This window comes from Balaenoptera physalus (assembly GCF_965194825.1).
Source record: "Balaenoptera physalus genome assembly, chromosome: 3".
NCBI classification, from domain to species: Eukaryota; Metazoa; Chordata; class Mammalia; order Artiodactyla; family Balaenopteridae; genus Balaenoptera; species Balaenoptera physalus.
Window position 1 is genome coordinate 18,943,674 of NC_138890.1, and position 17,833 is coordinate 18,961,506.

General features: G+C 49.5%; 1 protein-coding gene across 6 annotated transcripts in view; it reads right to left on the reverse strand.

The window, feature by feature from the left end:
• The window catches only part of RASGEF1C (RasGEF domain family member 1C), a 137,584-nt gene that overhangs the window by 46,028 nt on the left and 73,723 nt on the right, over positions 1 to 17,833 (reverse strand). For all 6 annotated transcript variants that reach the window (XM_082453547.1, XM_082453550.1, XM_082453545.1 and 3 more), the window contains 7 exons: positions 17,701 to 17,775; positions 12,151 to 12,240; positions 10,380 to 10,482; positions 9,787 to 9,866; positions 9,609 to 9,704; positions 4,464 to 4,559; positions 2,306 to 2,429 (listed from right to left, as the gene is read on the reverse strand). In XM_082453547.1, coding sequence (XP_082309673.1) covers positions 2,306 to 2,429; positions 4,464 to 4,559; positions 9,609 to 9,704; positions 9,787 to 9,866; positions 10,380 to 10,482; positions 12,151 to 12,240; positions 17,701 to 17,775 — 664 coding nt within the window. The remainder of the gene's footprint in view (positions 1 to 2,305; positions 2,430 to 4,463; positions 4,560 to 9,608; positions 9,705 to 9,786; positions 9,867 to 10,379; positions 10,483 to 12,150; positions 12,241 to 17,700; positions 17,776 to 17,833) is intronic.

Genomic DNA, 17,833 nt, shown 5'->3' on the forward strand with positions numbered 1-17,833 from the left:
TCTGTTGTTCAGATTGTATAATTTCTATTGTTTTATCTTCCAGCTCACTGATTCTTTCCTCTGTCCTCTCCATTATGCTGTTGAACCCATCTGTTCAGTTTTTTATTTTAGTTATTGCACTTTTCAGTTCTAAAATTTCCATTTGGTTCTTCCTTATATCTCCTGTTTCTCTGCTGAGATTTTCTATATTTTCACTTGTTTCAGGGAGTCTGAGACTGACTGGATTGCCAGCATGCCCTGTCAGGGGAGGTCTGATGGAGCTGAGGGCAGGGCCAGGCTTTTGTCAGAGGCTTTTACCATCCCAGTTGGGGCCCAATACATCTTAGGTCCCTTCTCTTGAATTTCTCAGCTCTTTTGGAGGGGGTAGAGGGAAGGATAGGAAGAAGAGAGGGTCAAAAGGGAAGGTGCTTCTCTCTAAGGGTATTCCAGAAGGGCCGGGATTTTATTTGCAAGTTCATAGCAGTCTGTCTGACTGGCACACAGCAGACTCTCTAGAAGTATTGTTGACTGAAGGAGTGAATGAAATGCCCCCACCCCACCTCTGCCCTTCCTGCCTCTAGACTCTCCCCACCTCTCTCCTAATGTGCCTTTGACACATTTTATTGCCCAAGTTCCACTGGGTAATGACAACAGTCATCATAATAACTAGTGTAGTAGGTTGAATAATGGGTCCCAGAGATATTTAGGTTCTAATCCCCTGAATATGCCCTTTTGGGACTTCGCAGATGTGATTTAGTTAAGGATCTGGAGATGAGGAGATTATCTGGGTGGGCCCTAAATGCAATCACAGGTGTCCTTATAAGAGAGAAAGGGGGAGACGACTACAGAAGGCAATATGATGGTGGAAGCAGAGGCTGGAGTTAATGTACTTTGAAGATGGAAGAAGGAGCCACAAGCCAAGGAATTCAGGCAGCCATTAGAAGTCATAAAAGGCCAGGAAACGGATTCTCCCACCAGAGCCTCCAGAAATAACCAGCTCTGCCAACACCTCTGTTTTAGCCCAGTGGAACTGATTTCAGACTTGTTAACTTCTATAATCATAAGAGGATCAATTTATGTTGTTCTGAGGCACCAAATTTGTGGTGATTTGCCACAGCACCAATAAGAAACTAATACAACTAGTATTGATTGAGTGCAGTCCTGTGGGCTTTGCTTGTGTCACGTCAATTAATTCTCACCATGGCCCTGGGAAGTAGTTTCTCACATTACCTCATTACCTACCCTTTATAGATGCAGTAGGTGAGGCTTAGAGAGGGTGAGAAAGCTGCCCAGGGTAACACAGCTTCTGGGGTGGGAGCAGCCAGGCTGGGTTATCCATCAGGCTGCTGAGCTTCTCATGTATGTGGGGTAGGGGAGACTCTAGATATGGATGAGACCCCCCCAAAATTACTGGCTCCAAAATATAAAAAATAAAACGGCAAAATTGAAAGTATTAACGATTCAGATGCAAGTCATTAAAAAGTCCTTCCCCCTAGTTTTTTATTTTTGGCAGAAAATGTTTTCCTGAGCATGGGTGTGGGTCCCTGTGTAAAATGCCTGCCATGACAAGGAGCCAGGCCTCCTGTGTGCTGAGCAGCGTTCTTCCAGGGTGGTACCAGGGCATCCTGCATCCAGAGAGCAGCTAACCATGGGGCCACTCTGCTCCCCACAGGGCCCATCAACTCAGCCAGATGACTGTTTGCTTCTCCAGCACTTTCTCTTCTGGAGGAGGGAGCTCCAGGAGTATGCTCATTTAGCAAACTCATAAGCAAATCTGTTGTGTCTGACAAATGATCGGATGGAAATACTGACATTTAAGGGGACAGACATCAACAGTGCTCTGGAGAAAGGGTGCCTCATTTCATGGTGGTGTGTATTACACATGAACACACACACATACACAGGTACACACTCACACACGCAAACATGCGCATGCACACACCAGTTGTGGAAAGACCCATGGTCAGCCTAGTGCTTTGCCACCCCCACATGAGTCCTGGAAGGGCTGTTTTTATCATCATGCCCACTTTCCTGTTGAGGAAATTAGGGTCAGACATCGTTCAGATTTACAATGTCCAACGGCATCCAAACTGTGCCTGGGGGAAGCCTGGCCTTGGGGCCCAACCTGCAGCTCCTCAGACCCTGTCCTGTGCTCTGGGGGTAGCAACTATTCAGTTGGGGGATGCAGACTTCCCTGCTTCCTCGCAGAACTAGCACACATGTGGTGCATCCCTGCTCAGAGCAGGGGCCCTGAATGGTGATGTGACCAAGAGACCACCCACGAGTTCTGTGGCTGGGGGTCAGGGAGGCCATGGGGCCACCTTACCATCCTCGCTGAAGATGGGAGCAGTGTGCAGGTAGTGGGTGATGCTGGGGTCTTGCTCGAAGGGACACTCCACTTGTTTCCATGTGATGAACTCTCCTACTTGCTTGGCCAGCTCCAGAAATTTCTGCCAGGGACACAGAGACACAAAACGATGCACCCTGAGTGCCTGGAGGTCACCTGTGACAGTGGGGCCGGCCCTGGCCTGGTGTCTCTCGTCATCCCCAGTGAGGCCTGCCTCTAGGGTGGGCAAGGTGGGACATGGGGCAGAAAAGTGACGGAATCACCCATCAGGAAATCTGGTCGTTTGTCACATCTCTTCACTCTCTCTGAAGAATTTGCCACGCCCAGCACCTAGGGTTCACCTGTCCCCCTTGTCATGGCGAGAGAGCAGCCTTGGGCTATGCCATCAGCAGGCAGTGCATTTAGCTAAAGGTGACTATTACTTTAGTTTCATTCTGTTTATTTTTGTGGTTATCTCAACTAATGGCAAGCGATATATCCCTACTTACAGCAAGTTTGTTTATGTAGAGAATGAGGCAAATACATTTAAATAAATGTATTTAAGTAAAATTTAATTCATTTAAGTAGAATTTTAATTGAGTAAAATTTAAGTACATTCATTTAAGATTTTAAAAACTGCTAACTTAAAGCAGGATTTTAAATACAAAGCTGTGACTGGGTGAGAACCTCACTCTGTGGCATTCTTTGATCAGCCTTGGTGTCTGCCCCCAGTCCCCACTGCTCATGCCCCGGGACCTGGGGCCACATGAACACCCTGCCTTCTTGCCCCTCACTGCTCGCCCGCCCATCCTTCCGCCCAGGCCTTGATTCTGAGGACCAATTCAAGAAAGACAAGAGACAGATTGTGCGTTGGGATCACCTGGAGAGTGAGCTCGCAGGCCCCCTTGGCCCCTGCAGTCTCTCCCAAGCCCAGACTCTTCCATATCGCCTCCAGCCTGGACTGCCCCCTGGGATGCAGAGCCCAGGCAACCTGCTGGACTGGGCTTCCTCCAGCTATGCCGGCCCCTAGGGGTAACCAGGCCTGTGGGCAGCATGTGAAGGTCTGCTGGGGTGTCCATGTGAGGCCCCACAGCAGAGGCAGCTCCAGGCCAAAGGGCCCAGGCGTTCACTGTGGGCCCTGTCAGCAGGAGACACGTGCAGAGCCTTTGACAGGCCATGCAGCATGTCCACTCCTCCTAGCCACTCTGTGTGGTCATGGTGGCAGCCCTGTTTCACAGAGGGAGAGACTGAGACTTGGACAGAGCGAGGGGCTGGCCCAGGACTGCTGCCCCTTGGAGTTGGATGCTGAGTGGGGCAAGCACTAGGGTAGGGCTGGCCCTCTCGCAGGAGAAGAGCCCCTTCTTTCCTGTGGATTGGGGGGTACCACTGCTCATGGCATGCTCTGTCTGACTCAGCGACCGTCTGCTGTCACTGTCCTGTGCCCTTGGGGCTCCTGGGCCCCATTCCTCCCCCTCCCTATGCCTAGCCCACCAGCCACTTCAAGACGTACATGCCGGGTAAGCCTGTATGTGGGGTCGAGACATGGAGTGGATCAGCCTGGCCTTGCTTCTAAAGAGCTTGGGGACTTGGGTGCTGTGACTGAGGGATAATAGCCCGCTATAGAAGCGGCCTCTCTCCTCCTGTGAGGTCAAGGGGAACTTCCTGGAGGAGGGAACACTTGAGCTGACAGTGACGAATGTCTGCAGAGGGAGAGGAAGTCTTTCTCTCCTTCTTCCCACTCTGCCTGACACTTCCTCCTGTTGCTAAGGGCTCCTCCTTTGGGAGGCCTCTCCTGACCGTGAACTGTGCCCCTGTGGAGCTCCTGTCACAGCACCGCGTCAATTGTCACTGTGGGTCTGCAGGGCTGTCTTTCTCGCCAGCCTGGTGCTCCTTAAGGACTGAAAATGATGCCACTTCACCTGTGCTAGACACGAGGCCTGCATAGAGCGGGGGTCAATGTCTTCATGAGCCTCAGTCTCTTCCTATGGAAGATGTGGGGAGACCCCAATAATCCCACTCTGATGTTGGCTGCAAACTGCTGTACTCTGCTTCAGAGTCCTCCTTTAATCCCACCATTCAGGGCCAGAACTCCTGCTCTGGGAGCTTTTATTAGCCTGTTTAACTAGGTGGCAGGCCCTCCAAGGCCCCTGGACCCTACCTCAAAGTTGACGTGTCCATTGGGGAGGCGGTTGGCACAGCCTTCGTTTAGGAAGTAGATGTCTTTGATGAGCAGGCTGAAGAAGGGGATGACGATCTGGAAGGGAGAGGGTGCAGATCAGCCCTCAGCTGGCCTCCCCACAGTGGCTGCACAGGAGAGAGGCAGCGTTGCCAGCAGCCACCTGCCCCAGGGACCTCAGATACAACACCAGGATGCAGAAGGTGGGAGAGACTTCCCACCTGGGCAAGGCTGGCCAGCCTCAGGACTTCATGGGCCATAGGCTACTTAGTGTGTACCATGGGGAGCAATGTGGAAACCACAAAGAAAGGAGGCACAAACTGGGGCCAGACTGTTTCTTCCCAGGTCCCATCAGACCCCAGTGCAGTGCTGATTGAGCTCCTACTGTATACAATGCCATTCCCCCTCCTATTGGGGCTGGGTGAAAGATGCATAGTTTCAGTGGCCTTTGAACGTTTCTCCCATCGTCTGTTGGGAAAGGCCAGTGGGAGCTTCTCCCGAGTCCAGGGGTCCACAGACTTAGGTCTCCTGACTCATGTGCCCCAGGAGGAATGGTGTGTGCCGAGCACACTGTTAAATATAAGATAAAAATTTCAGAAAAGAAAAAATATACTGAAATAGAAAAAAAAATTTTTTTTAAGTTTTTGTTTTATGAATCAAAAAATATGCTAATGGAATGTGAATTATCTGCTGTGAAATTCTGTGGCCTCTTTTAAAAATATACATTTAACAATTTGCCATTCTATGTCTTTCTTGATGCTAAAGATCTGATCCTGCTGCACTATGGTAAGGCTGAAAGCATCCCTACTCTGGTTCCTGAAGGGACAGGCTAATGCGCTCAGCCGGAGAAGGATGGGGTCTCTGTGTTTCACTGTCAGATGTCTTGTTTCTCCCTCCTTGTTCCATACCTGCTAACCCCTAGAGAAAGGAGTCCAACTGGTGACAGCTCAGACTACTCTTGGGGAACCAGCTGGGTCTACCTTGTGTTGTGGGTTGAACTGTGTCCCTCAAAAAATTATGTTCAAGGACTTCCCTGGTGGTGCAGTGGTTAAGAATCCGCCTGCCAATGCAGGGGACACAGGTTCGATCCCTGGTCCGGGAAGATCCCATATGACGCGGAGCAACTAAGCCCGTGTGCCAAAACTACTGAGCCTGTGCTCTAGAGCCTGCAAGCCACAACTGCTGAAGCCTACTGAAGCCAACTGCTACAACTACCGAAGCCCACAGGCCTAGAGCCCGTGCTCCACAACAAGAGAAGCCCACGCACCACAACGAAGAGTAGCCCCCACTCGCCACAACTAGAGGAAGCCCGTGCGCAGCAACGAAGACCCAATGCAGCCAAAAATAGAAAAAAAAAAAAAGTTATGTTCATGTCCTAAACCACCCAGCGCCTATGAATGGGAACTTATTTGGAGATAGGGTCTTTGCTATGGATGGAATCAAATGGGGATGAGGTCACATGGATTAGGTGGGCTGGTATTTTTATAAAAAGAGGGAAATTTGGACACACACTGGGTAGGTAGTCATGTGACAACGGAGACAGAGATGGGAGTGATGCGGCCACTAGCCAAGGAGTGCCTATGGCCATCAGAAGCTGGAAGAGGCAAAGAAGAATCCTCCCCTAGAGCCTTTGGAGGGAGCATGGCCCTTCCAACCTTGATTTTGGCCTCTGGCCTCCAGAACTGTAAGAGAATACATTTCTGCTGTTCTAAGCTACCTAGTTTATGTGCTTTGTTATGTCAGCCCAGGAAACTAACACATCTGCTCTGCCCTTAGGCTCCAGAGCTGGGCACATGTGGCCAGGCCAGCTAGGGCCGGCTTCTAGCCCATCACCCTTAGGACCGGGCACCAGGCCCTGATACTTCTGGCTCAGGGACTACCTAGGTCATTCCCCATCCAAGCTGACAAGGGCTTTGATGCGAGGACCTGGGCACTGACCACTCGGCAGAGCATAGAAGCATGGATGGCTCAGCTGGGCAGGGCAGATGGGGAAACCAAGGTCCATAGAGTGGCAGGGCCTGGCACAAGGTCATCCAGCTAGTGATCACCAGGGCCAGGACCAGAGCCAGGTTTAGCAGGGTTTGTCCACAACTGAGGGGTTTCCTGGGATGCAGGACTTGTGGTACTAAACCTGGGGCAGTCCTAGGCAAACTGGGATGAACTGGTCACCCTAGATTTATGTCACTTCCACAAACATTTGCTCATGTCTTCTCTATGCTAGGTGCCGGGGCTTGGGGGACAGTGAGAGTGTGTCACACACATTCATTCCTGATCCCAGTATAGTGGGAGACAGTCAAGGGAACAACCTACAAAACAAGGAAGCCTCATCTTGGCTTCCCCCACGCTGGCTTTAGTCCCTTTCTGTGCTCCCAAAGAGTCTCCACTTACGCCCTTGTCACTGGGGCATCGGTGGTGGGCCTGAGTGCTTCACTGTTCTGAATGCTTCACATGAGATTGTGTTCCATCCTCATCACTGTCCTGTGAAATAGGGCTTTTATGACCCCACCTCACAGATGAGGAAGCTGAGACTCAGACAGGTTAAGTAACTCATAGAAGCTCACACAACAGTAAGTAGAGGATGCAGGATTAGGACTCTGCCCCAGAGGCCCTGTCCTGTCTTCTTCCTCACTGTGCCAGGAGGGAGGGTGGTCTCCATCCATCTCCCACCACCCACACTGGTGCTGAGTCCCTGGTCCAGTTCTTGTGCATGATGGCTGAATTGAGTTGGAATTGGGAGACCCACTAAGACGGGCAGGGGTGGGGATTAAGGGCCGTGGGACTCTGGGGACAGAGATGGCTCCTTAGGGGCCTGGTGCAGGTTTCCTGGTGGCAGGGCCATTGAAGTGGTCCTTTGGGTGGCAGCATTTCCCATGTGTGAGAATTTTTCACCACTTCTGTCTGTCCACATGACTGTAAACCTGGGCCCTTGATTTCTGGACCTGAGCAATTCCATCAGAACCCAGCTCAACCTGGAGGGCACCCAGAGAAGCCTGTGTGGAGGGTGCTTTGTCACAGAGACTAGGGGAGCGGGAGGGGCAGGCAGGATTCAGCCATAGGCAGGAAGAAAACACAAAGTGACCTCCTGGCCTCAAAGTTTCAGCTGCGGGCACTGGGAGACTGCGAGAGCATCTCCAAGCTTCTTTCCCTCCTTCCCTACTTCATTTCCTCCCTCTTTCCTTCCCTCCCACCTTCCCTCCCTCTTTTCTTCCTTCCAACCTCCAGCTTTCCATTCTTCTATCTTTTCTTCCTCCCTTCCTTGCACCCTTCCGTCCATCTATCTATCCTTCCATCCATCCATCCATCCGTCCATCTGTCCTCCAGCCTTCCATCCATTCATGAAGGAGCTTCTGTGGGTCTAGCCCACGGTCCATAACTCCCTGGAAGTTAGAGGAGAATGCAGTGAAACTGAGTGCCCAGCTCTGTAGGTCTCCCACCTATAGCCCCAGACCTAAATGCACAGCGTCCCAGCACCCCAGAGCTAGAAGGGGTGCAGAGAGCAGGAGCACAAAGTCCCAGTCTGTTCACTCTGCCCTCAGGGTAGAAGGAAAACAGCGCAGAGCACCAGTGCTGTGACTGACACCTCAGTCCAAAGGCTGCAGCCTCCTCTAGGCACCCCCACCCACAGTCCAACTCCTGGGCCATAAGCCAGTACCCCTGTGACTGCCACATGGTACCTGTGCCCCGAGGACGGAAGGTAGAAAAGACTGGGAGACTTAGAGTCTGATTCCTGGCTCTGCCGCCTACTTGCTGAGTGACTGGGCAGGTGAGGGCTCCTCTCTGAGACTCAGTCTTCTAATGCAGAAAGTGGCAATGCTGAAGTCTACCCCATGGAACAGTTGTCGGAATTAAATTGGGAAATGATGCTCAAGCGGCCCTCGTGCTCAGTGAAGCCCCTGCTGCCGTGGCTTTCCAGCTTCCTGGCTCCCGGGGGACAGGCTCACCTGCTCCGGGACTTGAGGACATGCCTTGCTGAGTGCTGCACCCCCTGCACCAGGCTCCCCGGGACCCAGCATTGCTGAAGTGCTGACAGCCTGAACAGGAAGGGCCAGCTGGACAGGACATGGCCAACAGCGCGGCCTGGGTCTGCGCACAATCTGTGCTCTGCGGGGAGGAGGCTGGGAAGGCCTGGTGGATTGCACAAGTGCGCATATCTCAGCCTGCTCCCCAAACCTGACCACATGTGCATCCAATACAATCACAGAGCGACCTCGAATTTCAAGAACAGCAACTGGTTCTATTATTCCTCAAGCTGGAAGCAACTTCCACAAACTATGGCGGGGCCCTGATTCCACCAATGTTCCTGCAAGAGACCAGACTGGAAAAGGCACAGCAAGTCTTGCTGTTTTCTCCCCACAGAGATAAACGACTCTAATCATCAAGCTGGTGACAGGTTTTAAGCCAGAGGATCATGGCAATCCCAGGGCCTGGGATGGTTTCTTGTATCAGAGGCCACTAGGAGAATTTGGAGGAGAAACAAAATTGATCAGGACGAGCAAATGTCCTCCAAATGCAAATGTATAAGAACAAGATCTGTGAAAATGCAGTTCTGTGGCAAGAAGCTTGGTTTAGTCATTTCCAGAAACATAAATGTGATCCGAGTCCACATCAGTGAAGGTATTGCCTTTAGAATAAGGAGGTGTAAGACCCTATGTACTTGGAACCACAATTTGATCTGAAACAGAGGGACCCTGACAAATGGAGCTGTTCAGAGAACAAAGGGACCCAAGAGGGGAGGGAACTGGAGACCACAGCATGGCAGGCCTGGGGCTGCTGACTCAGGAGGAGAGAGGAAGGCGGGGCCTGGGGCTCTGAAGGACTGGTGGCTGGAAGAGGGAATGGCCTTACTCTGTGTGGCCCTCTGGAGAGGACAGCCCCAGGTGGCTGACACAACCCCACAAGGCAGCACTTGCTACCAGTTAGAGCTGCTTGGGGGTGGGTTGATCTGTTTGAGGAGGTGGTGAGTTCCCTATATTGGAGGCATGTGAGCAAGGTGACATGACTCTCTATTATAGATGCTGTAGAAGGGCAGGGGATTGGACCAGGCGACCTTCAAGTCACCACCCCACCTGGGCCTAGGTGGTCTGGAGCAGGGAGGAGCTCTGAGGGCTGGGCAAGCCTCTGACCTACCTTCTCCCGGCTGCTGTGGGCGGTCAGGGAGCGGTGGGCCGCCCCGCGTAGGGCTGTTCTATAGTTGCAGAAATTCCCTGTTGGGTCCATCTGGTGCTGGAAGGAGATAGGGAGGTATTTGGGCTACTGTGTCCTGGGGATGGCTGGAGGCACCCAGCAGCCCAGCAGCCTTGCTTACCTCGAGGATGAAAAACTTGGCTGTCTTCACTTTGGCCCAGGTCTTCTTCAGCCTTGACACAGGGCTCATGTTCATGCCAGCTGAAAGAGGGAGGGCTGAGCTGGGGGCAGGGCCAGGCGGGGAGGGCTGTTCTGAGCTGCACAGTCCCTCTGTGAGGCCCCCAGCTGGCCTAGCCCCTCAGGCTGCACCCTGACCGGGGCTGATGTTTGTGGAGCCTCGGCCTGCCAGATGGAGAGTGGGTGGGTGCTAATGGACACTGCGTCCAGGTAGGCCCGGCTTCTGTATGTGCAGGGCCCCTGTCCCAGTCCCCACCACACTGGCCCTATACTGTGACCAGGGGCCTGCTTTGGGCCCCTGCTTTCCCTGGTTCTGGGGACACACTGCCAAGCGCTCATCAAGCACCCTGAAAGGGCTGGGCTTGCCTCAAAAGGGGCACCTTCCCAGGACCTTTGGGGTGGGGTGGGGAGAACATGGGCCCAGCCTGCACCCACCCCCTGCTCAGGTGGCTTGCACCCCACCCGCCTGGGCGTGCCCACTCCACCCTCTCTGGGAGCACTTGCACCGGGGGCCCCGGGCCTGGCCAGCCCACTCACAGATGATGGCCATTAGGGAGTTGAAGTTGCCGATGTTGAAGCACTCACGGGCTACGTCGATGAAGAACTCAATCACCTGGGCCCTCTGTTTCTTCTTGGCCGGCTGGGGACAGGGCATATGAGCCTCAGTGATGAGGTGGCCCCACCCTGCCCTGACCAGACACCCTGCTTACCTGTCCTGTCCCTCATTAACCTTCTTTAAGCCCATTTCACAGCTGAGATGCTTGATGCCAAGGCAATTTGTAGCCCAGGGGCTGAGGCTCTCAGTGCACCCCGGGCAGAGCTAGCACAGAGCCCATTGCCATGGAGGGCCGGATGGGGGCTGGCGGGACTCCTGTGGCCACACAAGAGCCACCTGCAGCATGGGAGGTGCTGGGGGCCCCCTCATGTCCTCCTGCTCTCTCAGGCCTAGCTCCAGCACCCCTACACCTAGAAGCAGAAAACACGGCTCCTTCACCTCTCTTCCCAGCACCAAACTTCTTCACTTCACACGGGGTGCGGGGGCCACACGGTGACCCTGAGGCCCTGTCCCCTAGCAGCCCCACCACTGCTTTCTGTCGACTGACTGTGATTTCAACCCCAGCTCGAGTCAAGTGCGTGAGACTTTGACCTCTCTGATGGGTCAGAACCAAACTGTGTCCTCTCCCAGGCTGAAGTGCTGCCTGACTCTGGGGTGGGCTCTGTCCAGGCTTCACTCAGACAAACCCCTGTCTTAGTTGCCAGGCCAGCGATGCGGTGTCAGAAGCAGGCAAGGCCCACGGAACCCTACAGTGTTATTTCCACGTAGATTGCCCTCCTCCCATAAGTGCAGAAGTGGTCCTTACTGCTGCCAAGAAGCCTGCTGTGGTGCCTGAGGAGCTGTGCACCCAAAACCCCTTTGGAGAGCTGCCCGCCTGAGGTCCTGCCCTGTCTTTCATGGGACAGCCCACACGGGGATGGTGATGGTGACCGAGCAAAGTGGGGGATCAGGGCCAACTATTAGGGTGGATGTGGGCACTCTGACAGGAAGCGCTGTCTCAGGCTGAGGTATCACAGATGAGCTTCTCCTTCTGAGCCTCTTCTCCTTTCTCGGTCGCAGACCCCTCATAAACACCTTACGCCCCAAGCTCTGTCTCAGCGTCTGCTTCCAGAGAGCCCACCCTGGCACATATGCTGCCTCCAATCTTCCCCTGAGACGGGGGGCCTTGGGCTTCACCTGACAGTGGGAGAATGGGTTTGGGAGAGGGTTCCACTGCCGTAAGGAAGGGAAGAGGGTGCGCAGGGTCTGGCTTGGCGGGGCTGAGACCCGGTGGCGAGCATGTCCAGCTGCCAGAGACCTGGACTTTAAAGTGCAATCTCCCACTTCTTAAAGGTTAGATTATTTCTACCTCTAAGTCCTGAGTGAGCCAAATGGAATTCGGCTGCAGGCCAGGCCAGTCCGCCCCAGGCACAGGTGGAAGAAGCAGAGCCCGCCCCCCTCTCCCTCAGCAAGCATCTCTCTGACACCCTCTGTGACTGGCAGGTGGATCCACGCCAGGCAGGATCCATCGGCACGCCAGGATCCACTGCATCACTGGCCTGGCAGCTAAGACGGGGGTGTGCCAGGCTCTACCCAGAGGGGAGATATCACTACAGGCAAGCTGGGTGACACCCGGTGTCCCAGAGCGTGCCCAGCCTGGCCCTGGGCTTGGAGACAGGCTCATGATGCTCTTCTGGTTCCCTCCCAAGAAGCCTCCTTTCAAGCCCTGGCCGCCTTTGGCCATGCCAGGTCAGGCCCTGGCTTCCTACGCACCATGCAGATCTCAGTGGCCACGAGGTAGCACAATCTGTTGAACCATTTCACGTAAGCTTCCAGGTTGTTAGTCTTGTCACTGAAACAAGGCTAGGAAAGACACAAGGACCATGCTCAGGCTTTTTGTCAATAACTTTTTGAACATGAATAACTTTTTGAAGTCAGCCATGATCATTATAGACAATCTGGGAAATGTCGAAACCTCAAAACCATCCACAGATACCTCAAAACCATCCACAAATACATGATTTGACATGTATCCTTCTAGTCTTTTTTTCTATACACTTAAAGACGTAACTTAATATGATATATGTATATCATATACCCACACACACAATTAATCCTCATTATTCACAGATTTTGTGTTTGCGAACCTGTCTACTTCCTAAAATTTCATTTGTAACCCCCCAAATAACACTCATGTCACTTCTTGGTCATTTGTGGACATGTGCAGAGTGGCAAAACATTTGAGTCACCCAATGCACCTGTGCGTTCCCAGCTGAGGTTGAGCTGATGCCCTGACTTCTGGTTTCAGCTCCCATACTGTAAACAAGTGTCCTTTTTGTAGTCTATTTAGTGTCTTTTTTTTGTGTGTGTGTGTGCTTTTTCTTGGTGATTTCACTGTTTAAAGTGGTCCCAAGCACAGCGCTGCTGTGCTGTCTTGTGTTCCTAAGCATATGAAGGCTGTGACGTGTCCTAAGGAAAAAAATATGTGTTACATAAGCTTCGTTCAGACGTGAGTCACAGTGCTGTTGGCCATGAGTTCAATGTTATTGAATCAACAATATATATTAAATAGGGTCTCATTAAACAGAAACACACATAAATCAAGGCTATATATTGACTGGTTGACGAAAATGTTGTGATGAAAGGCTTGCAAGGAACCTAACCCTATATTTTCCCCAGGAGTAATGGCTCAGTATTTGCTAATTCAGTGTTCACAACGACTATAGGATATAATGATGGTGAATAATGAGGACCAACCATATGTATTTATGTACGTATGTGTGTATGTATGTATGTATGTTTCTATCTCTATCTCTATATTCTATATATAGTCCCACATCTTCCCACATGAACCCTTTCATGTGCTATAAAATATTCTTTGGAAACTTAATTTTAAAAATTGATGTAGACTATTCCACTGTATAAGTGTACTACAATTTCAAAGAATCCAAAAGAAGTAAAGAAAGAAGGAAAAAAAGAAGCACAAGAGGTAAAGAAGACAGGGTACAACAGAAGAAAGTAAAAACAAATCCATCTAGAGCAGTAATTACCCTGATATAGACCAGTCACTGTAATTTAAAAAAAATCCAGCCACCTGCTATTTTCAAGAGATACACCCCAAACCCAAGGATATAAGTAAAAAAATTGAAAAATACACATGATATTTATGTGATATTTATCATCACATAGCTATATTAATATTAGACAAAATAGACTTTAAGGCAAAAAAAGACTCCAAGGCAAGAAGCATTAGGAGAGTTTAACGGGTAAATGCATAAGGATAAAAGTTTTGATTTATTGAGAATATGTCATGAGTCTAAATTTGTCTGCACCTAATAGCATAGCTTCAAAATATGGAGGCAAAAATAATCCAGAAAGGTAAATTCCTTATAAGGAGGAAATTAAGAATACTTGTTCGTTAAAAGATACAGTAATGAGAACGAAAAGCAAAGCAACCAACTAGGAGAAGAAAATTTGCAGTACATCTGACTGACAAGGGATAATTAACTAGTACACATTTTAAAAACTCACACAGGGCTTCCCTGGTGGTGCAGTGGTTGAGAATCCGCCTGCCAATGCAGGGCACACGGGTTCGAGCCCTGGTCTGGGAGGATCCCACATGCCGCGGAGGAACTAGGCCCGTGAGCCACAACTACTGAGCCTGCGCATCTGGAGCCTGTGCTCCGCAACGGGAGAGGCCGCGATAGTGAGAGGCCCGCGCATCGCGATGAAGAGTGGCCCCCGCTCGCCGCAACTAGAGAAAGCCCTCGCACAGAAACGAAGACCCAACACAGCCAAAAATAAATAATAAATAACAGCTAGAGAAAGCCCTCGCGCAAAAACGGGGACCCAACACAGCCAAAAATAAATAATAAATAAATAATAAATAAAAAAATTTAAAAAAAACCCAACTCACACAAAACTCTTAAAAATCCTTAAGAAAAAGACAAACCACCAATAGAAAACCAAACAAAAATCAGGGACAGGCATTTCATAGACGAGAAAACAAGAATGTCCGAAACACATGAAAAGATGCTCTATTTAACAGTCTGACAAAAATTAAAAAGCCTGACAATTTCAAGCCTCAGTGAGGCTGTGGAACAAGAATAACTCCCTGCTGGCAGCGGAAATGGATACAGCCTCACCTGGCATCACCTGGTAAGGTTGATCATATGCCCACCCCGTGACGGACACAATGATTCCCTTCATAGGTATATATTAGAGCAACATCTCAAAGTGTTGTCCATGGACTCCTGGGGGTCCCTGAGACCGTTTCAGGGGGTCCACAAGGGCAAACCTAATTTCATATTCATAGATTATTGCCTTTTCACCGTGTTGACGTTTGTACCAATGCATAATAGAATGATGGGTAAAATTGCTGCCACCTTAGCCTGAATCGAGACAGAGGCACCAAATGACACCAGTGGCCATTGTGTTCTTCACTACCACACACTCACAGTAAAAGAAAAAAAGTGAGTGAGACTAAGAATGTCCTTGAGGACACAAAACTTTTCAGTTTTATTAAATCTCAACCCTTGAGTACATGTCTTTTTCATATTCTATGAGACAAAATGGGAGTGCAGGTGTCCCTCGGTATCCTTGGGGGAATGGTTCCACCTCCCCCCTCAGATACCAAAATCAGAGGATGCTCAAGTTCCATATGTAAAATGGCATAGCATTTGCATAAACCCATGCACATCCTCCCGTATACTTTAAATCATCTCTAGATTACTTATAATACCTAATATAATGTAAATACTATGTAAATAGTTGCTTGGGTGAGCAGCAAATTCAAGTTTTGCTATTTAGAACTTTCTGGAATTTTAATTTTTTCTAATATTTTTGACCTGAGGCTGGTGGAATCCGCAGTTGCAGAACCTACAGATATGAAGGGAGGACTGTAGACATAGGTACTTCTGCTGCACACAGAGTTTTGATGGTGGTCTTGCAGAAAAGCACTGGTGTGATTGACTTGTGAGCTGAACTTTACTCATGGAGCACCATTTTTACCTGAAAGAAGGACTGACCCATTATGGTTACTCAGACTTCAGTATTTGGCTGATATTTCCTTGAAAATCAACAAAATGAGCCTGTAACTTCAAGGAAAACAATTGATAGTATTCATTGCCAAGGATAAAATTCAAGTTTTCAAGAGAAAATTGGGAACTTATAAAACATGTATCTGCCTCTGGAGCTTGACAGCTTCCCAATACTTAAGAACTTTTTGGGTGATATCAGTAGTGAATATATATAATGAATATCATTTTAAAATATCATATAATGAAACATGCCAACATTCAGAAGGTCTGCTTGATTCAGTGAATCCATATTTTCCAAATGGACAATATATGTCACAAAATCCTGCATGGGCAAAAAGATCCATTCAAGATGCAAGATGGAGCAATGAATTTTAAAGTGATAGGGTTTATTTTCAGATTCCAAATTGCAGCTGATCTTAAAAAATTACCCCTTGTTGAGTTTTAGTGTACTATCAAAGAAGAATATTCACAATTATCTGAAAAGGCTGTAATATACTCCTCTCTTTTCCAACTACATATTTGTGTGAGGATGGATTTTCAACGAAAATAATGTTAGGTCAAGAGATTGAATGCAGAAGTAGATTAAGAGAATTCAACTGCCTTCTATTGTCAGTCATTAAAGAGATTTGTAAAAATACTGTAAAACAATATCACTCTTCTCATTAATTTTTTTTTATTTTGGAAAATAGAGTTATTTTTCATAAAACTTATATTAACATATAATGAGTTATGATTTTTGAATAAATAAATATTTTAAAAAGTTATTGGCTTTAATGGCTAATAGAATAAATACCGGTAGATATTATTAGCACATAATCAAAAGTTCTTTGGGGTCCTCTATAATTTTTAAGAGTAAAAAAGGCATCTTGAGACCGAAACATTTGAGAACTGATGCCCTAGAAAAAATGTACCCACATACATTAGAAATGTGTAAGAATGTTCATAGCAGCAATATCTACAATAGCCAAGAGTCTGGAAATAACACAAAAATGTTCATCTACAGTAGTGTGGGTAAAGAAATGTCACGGGCAATCTTGATGTATTTCACAATAAAAAATAATACTTGGAAATGGCCAAAACCCCAAACAAAACAAAATAGAACAACAAACAACTCACTAAGAGTAGCAAAGTCTCCTTCCCACTCTTGCTCCCAGCTCCATGCTGGGCTCCCCAGAGTAACCCGTATTCCTAGAGATTGTCCACACGCGTGTGCAAGGAGATATGTATCATGCACCCTCCTATCTGTTGTTGTTACACAGATGGTCACATACTCTTTGCCACTGCTCTTCACTCTACTTTCTTCTCTCAACAATGGACCTTTGGTGATTATTCCATTCTTACAGTCGCTCTTACTCTAATAGTTGCATAGCATTCTATGTATGGATGTATTATAATTTTTAATCGAGTCCCTGTGGATGGTAAGGTAGTTTGCTTCCAGCCTTTGGTCATAAAGCACAGAAAGTTATCCCCAATATCTTTGTGCATACATCTTTGTGTACATGTGTGTGTATATCTGCAGGGTAAATTGTTAGGTGTGGAAAGTTGGGGTCTGGAGTGTATATTTCAAGTGTTGATGCTATTGCCATGCTGCTCTCCAAAGTGGCTGTGCCAATTTCACCCCTTACCAGCCGTGTATGAGACGGTCCCTTTCCCTGCACATACACACCCATAATGTTTAATCTTTGCTTATCTGAGAGGTGAAATGCAATTGCATATTTAGTTTGCTCTTCTTTTATTAGGTGCCAGGGCAGAAGACAGGATATTTCCAGTTCTGGTTCGGATTTAACTCCTTGATAAGCACCAGGCTAACTGCTAGCTGGGCTCTGGGAGAGAGGGGCAGGCTCTGAAATTCCACCTTCAGAGGGAAGAGCATGCCCTTAACTTCCTTGGGCAGCTTGCACCAGCCCGCGTTCCCCGGAGTGGCCGCTAGAGGGCATCGGCGCCCACTGCAAAGCACCGGGACGGCACATGGGGTCTTGGAGCGGGCCCAGTGCGAACCTCTACCCTCTAACCCACCCAGGGTTTCTGCTCCTCGACCGCCACTCCGCCCTCGCTGGGTGGGTGACCCGGCCAGGCTCATCCCGCCCTCCCAGGCTTCCCCGGGACTCAGGGCTGCTGGGGTGTGATGGCCTTGGGCTAGGGGCATGGGTGGAGTGGGCACGACCCCTCCAGGCCCATCTGCCCTTGGTCCCTCTGAAGCTGGCTCATCTGATGCTCCGGGGATCCCCAGAGGGACCGGTGAGGAGGGGTCATTGCTGGGACAGTCCGTCCAAGGGCCTTCTACCTTTGTGCTGGCCAGAGGGTCCTTGTTCACAAAAGCCTGGACAAACTCCTCAGGTCCAATGTGTCGTAGCCGTTCCTGCACCAGAGACAGAAAAGGAGTCGGGAAAAGGGGAAATGTATGGGGAAGGGACGCT